Source organism: Alligator sinensis, unplaced genomic scaffold (assembly GCF_000455745.1).
Source record: "Alligator sinensis unplaced genomic scaffold, ASM45574v1 scaffold755_2, whole genome shotgun sequence".
Taxonomy (NCBI): domain Eukaryota; kingdom Metazoa; phylum Chordata; order Crocodylia; family Alligatoridae; genus Alligator; species Alligator sinensis.
The window spans coordinates 2,382,404-2,386,778 of NW_005841883.1; the positions used below are offsets into that span (position 1 = coordinate 2,382,404).

Below are 4,375 nucleotides of genomic sequence, written 5' to 3' on the forward strand. Positions count from 1 at the left end.
CAAACAAAAAACCCAACACCAACCAACCCTGACATGTTTCAAAAACAGGAACCAGCTTGCTTAGGGACTCTAAAAGCAGCACTGCTGGCCTGCAACAAGAATCTCCTCCTAACTGCCAAAAAGGCATTAGAACACAACCATGATGAGGATTCAAAGGAGGATTCTTGCACCCTGAAAGGAGGGGAGGTCTACTAAATGAGGGAGGGCTGTTAAAATAGATGAGTAAGCAATTCAACCTGAGGTAAGAGAATTTCATCTCCAAGGACTTTATTTCTAGGGCTACTACTCCAGTCCTAAATAGAAAGGAACAGATTTAAAGTAAAGTAAAATGGAATCCCTCTCCACTTCTTGACTTAGCTTCCATCATAAATGCGGCTGCTATTCTACACACTTCAAAGGTAGCTGTAGCTACAGTTGGACAAGTACAAGAGAGCGCACTCAGCTGAGCATGTGATCAGTTTTTGCATGTCCAATAATGCTCCAGCTGAGTAAATTTGCCTCTCTGTTCATGGATCACCAAGATCCATCTTACCTATCAGTTCCCTGTTATAGGAGCATCGCAGCCTTCTTTTTTGGCCTTTGACACAGCAGTCTTGTTTGAATACTGCAACATTTTTAGTCAACTTGAGTTACTGGGCTCCACCTGGGAGTAAGTGGATGAACTTTAATGCTCTATATTACACAGGTTTACACAAGATGCTCTAATGGTCCCTTCTGACCTTAGAAGTTATGAAGCAGTATTGAGATTAGTCAGTCTAGCTGCAGGGCTTTAGCACAAACTGATATATCCGATCTGCTTGCCCAGACAATTTAGACTTAAATTTGGGGTAGAGAAATCCCACTTTCAATTTGGAACAGGCTATGCACTTCTACACCATACAATTAAAAAAAAAAAGAACACTATCCCCTATTGTAGGACTTGTAGGTGAAAAGTAGTATTTTGAAGAATAAGATACAATTTCACCAGTTACATCAAGTTAAATGGTTTCCCAGCACATTACAAAATTACCTGTACATTATAGCACCACTATTACAAAACATCTGGACATGCTCCAGACTTACACATGAAGTTGGGGATTAGGATGCCAATGAAGGCCATTTAAAGTGGGTTACACCCAAGGTTTGGACATGACCATACTAAGAGACAAAAGTCTTGCAATCTATAAAAGCATACCAGGGCTAAAATAGAGGCCACTTTTATTACATCAAACATTTAAAAAGGGGTAGAATTCTGCCTCTATAACATCACTGTGCCTAGCTTTCTGTAACTCAACTAGCAAATCATGAAGGATGTTCCTGAACCTGAAGATGATACAGGATGAGTGCGAAGCATAAGCTTTGCTACCAAGGCTGAAACAGACGTTTCTAATTCTTGACAGGTAACCCCAGGAAACTGTCTTTGCCCCAGTACCATACACCCCTTTGATTCATTTGAGCTGCATATCGAAAAGACCACAGTGTTTAAAAAAAAAAATTTATTACATCAAACATTTAAAAAGGGGTAGAATTCTGCCTCTATAACATCACTGTGCCTAGCTTTCTGTAACTCAACTAGCAAATCATGAAGGATGTTCCTGAACCTGAAGATGATACAGGATGAGTGCGAAGCATAAGCTTTGCTACCAAGGCTGAAACAGACGTTTCTAATTCTTGACAGGTAACCCCAGGAAACTGTCTTTGCCCCAGTACCATACACCCTTTTGTTCATTTGAGCTGCATATTGAAAAGACCACAGTGTTTAAAAAAAAAAATCCTGAACAGAAAATCATGAGGCAGCTGCAGTGGAACGGTGATATATTCAACTCCTTAGCTCCAACCACTGTTGTCACAGTAGTAGCTACAAGCAGAACACAAAATAACTTGCCAGAGCATGTTGTGCAATGGAAACAGAGTCTTTTGAAGGCTGGACTTGTCAGAAACAATTGGCTATATAAAGATTCAGCTCCACTGAAGCAACAGTGTCTCATCTCCCAATAAAAGCATGGGGATGAGAGCAGTTGCTATCACAGGGTGGCAATAGAGGAAAAGTAGAGGTTAAAATAGACGCTGGAAAGTCTTCTACTAAACTGTATTTATCTGCATGTAGAGTCCACCACTCAACTTCCATGGGGAAGAATTCAACCTGAAAAGGACCAAGGCTTTTCCAAAAAACAAAGGGTCTGGGAATCTATTTCCACATACAAATAGCGACATCTTGGCCTAAGGCAGGAAGAGCTATATCCAGTTACTGCAAAATAAGAAAATTAGCAACTGTTCATGCTGTGATAACGACATCCTTCTACTTCACCTCTTGTGTAAAGGGACCAAATTTTCATAGGGGAACCCAAAACCTTACATTGTAGCACTCTTTCTGCATGCATGCTCTGCAGGGCAGATCCATGTAGCATTTGCTCTTCTTAACAGCCTTCTGCGTATGAGAAAGACATGAAGAACACTTGTGACCAGCACAGGGATGGGAAAGCCATGCCACATCTTCCTCAGCCTCAGAAGATGGGCACCACAACCGTATCTAGTATTAGAACTGGCCAAAAGATTCACTGCACATGATGTCTCCTAGGTAGCCAGCCAGATCCTTAAGTATACAGGCAATAGAGTGACAGCACTGAAGGCTGGAGAGATTGTTATGGGTCATAAACATCCCAAATCCATGTTTGTTCCTCTATTCACTTATCCATGTATGACTTGACTGTCACTTAGCAAATTCTGCTGTCTACAGAAATGAACTCAAGAGTAAAATAGGCAGTAGTCTGAAGGGTGGTCTGTCTTGTTCCAAAAGATGATTTCCTTTGCTGGAACTGTCCACTCATGTCAGGTACTGCACCACAAGGAACATGATCACACAGGTCAAGAGCATTCCACCAATCATGAAGTATTTGTCCTGAAAGGCCCTCTTCTCAATCAGTCGCATCACTGTGTTTGATAAGCCCAGCATGTTGGCAACATCTAAGATCTTCTTATGAGTGTCCTGAGTGACAAGGAGAAAAGAAAACATTAGCCTTATCATTCATCCCTTCTCATTTCACATTTTAAGGACATCTTAGCATCTTAGAAACAAGTGACCATAAAATCCCCAAGTGGCCAGAGGGAACTGAGCCAACAATACCCACAACAAAAGTGGGGGTGTACAAATCAAGTGAATGGGACAAAAACCCACACCTGTAGTGAAGTGAAGTCAAAGGCTCCAAACAAGGGACCCTGAAGAGGACACTAAGAAGAGAAGCCCAGACAATATCCACTGCACCAAGTAGATATTAACAGAGTTTTTCTGAGTGGTGTCACAGACGCATAATATAATAAGAGCATGGAAGATCTTAAAGTTAGATGGCCTGTCCCAAAGTTAGATGGCTCTTCCTAGACTGATGGATGGCCAGTGCCAAGAAGAGCTTGATTTATAGCTTGGTGACTTCTGACAGGGTGTTTAGAAATGAAAAGGCACTAGCAAAGACAGCCAAAACCTCAACAAGAGTTTCTAGAAGAGAAAGAAGCGCTGTAACTAGGCACTGAAGAGGCAGGCTTGAGCCTGGGCAGCTGCCTCACTGCTGAAGGGGCAAATGCAAAGGGTGTCTGCAAACCATGCTAAACACACAGCTGTGCACACAGCTCTATTAAGAGACCATCAATTTATCCCCCTGGCAGGCTGTGGAATCAGGATGCAATAGAAATGGCCTCCTTAGTGATCCTTGCAGGGGGGCAAAGTCCTTTGTTATAAGGCAGAATTGGTGGGGTGGTAGGGAGGGGGGGAAGAAAAGCACTGGTGCAAAACAAGTTCAGAGGAGCCCAGTTGGATACTACTCAGTAGGCCTGTGCGAAGCAGCTAGTATTTCGCTTCGGATTCGGCTGATTCGGGGGACAGCGGTTCAATTCGGCGATTCGAACCACTGTCCCGAATCAATTTGACCAAATCTGATTGGGAGATTTGGCTGCTGCCAAATCAGCCGAATCTCTGAATCACACAGGCCCCATCCCCCACCTGCTCTCAATGGCTGCCCCAGCTCCCGGCTCTTTGAAACAAAAAGAAGCCTCCACTCACTGGCTCATGCCTGGTAGGGGGTGATTCCCCACTGCCCCCCACCACACTCCATCACGAGCCCCCGACTCCTGCCTGCTCTCCTAGCCCGCCTCATGGCTTCCCCGCCTGCCCCAGCTCCCAACCCTTTAAAAAAAACAAAAACAAACCAGACTCACCCCCTGCCGGGGGGGGGGGTGGCGGCGGCGAACGCAGCGGCGATCCCCGCGTTGCGTGGGGGGGCTCTTCCATTAGCCCCCCCCAAAGCCCTGAAGCTGCTGCAACAGCCAGTGATTCCAGGGTTTTTTTGTTCTCCAGGGGCTTTTTGCTCTCCCAGCCCCCCTCATGGCGGGGGGGCCACGAGGGGGG

At 44.7% G+C, this 4,375-nt stretch overlaps 1 protein-coding gene across 2 annotated transcripts in view; it reads right to left on the reverse strand.

Annotated features, from left to right (window-relative positions):
• Positions 1 to 1,777: 1,777 nt before the first annotated feature.
• The window catches only part of GOSR2 (golgi SNAP receptor complex member 2), a 16,224-nt gene continuing 13,626 nt past the window's right edge, over positions 1,778 to 4,375 (reverse strand). For both annotated transcript variants that reach the window (XM_025196707.1, XM_006017661.3), the window contains one exon: positions 1,778 to 2,965. In XM_025196707.1, the coding sequence (XP_025052492.1) occupies positions 2,804 to 2,965 (162 nt within the window). In that variant the 3' untranslated portion in view covers positions 1,778 to 2,803. The remainder of the gene's footprint in view (positions 2,966 to 4,375) is intronic.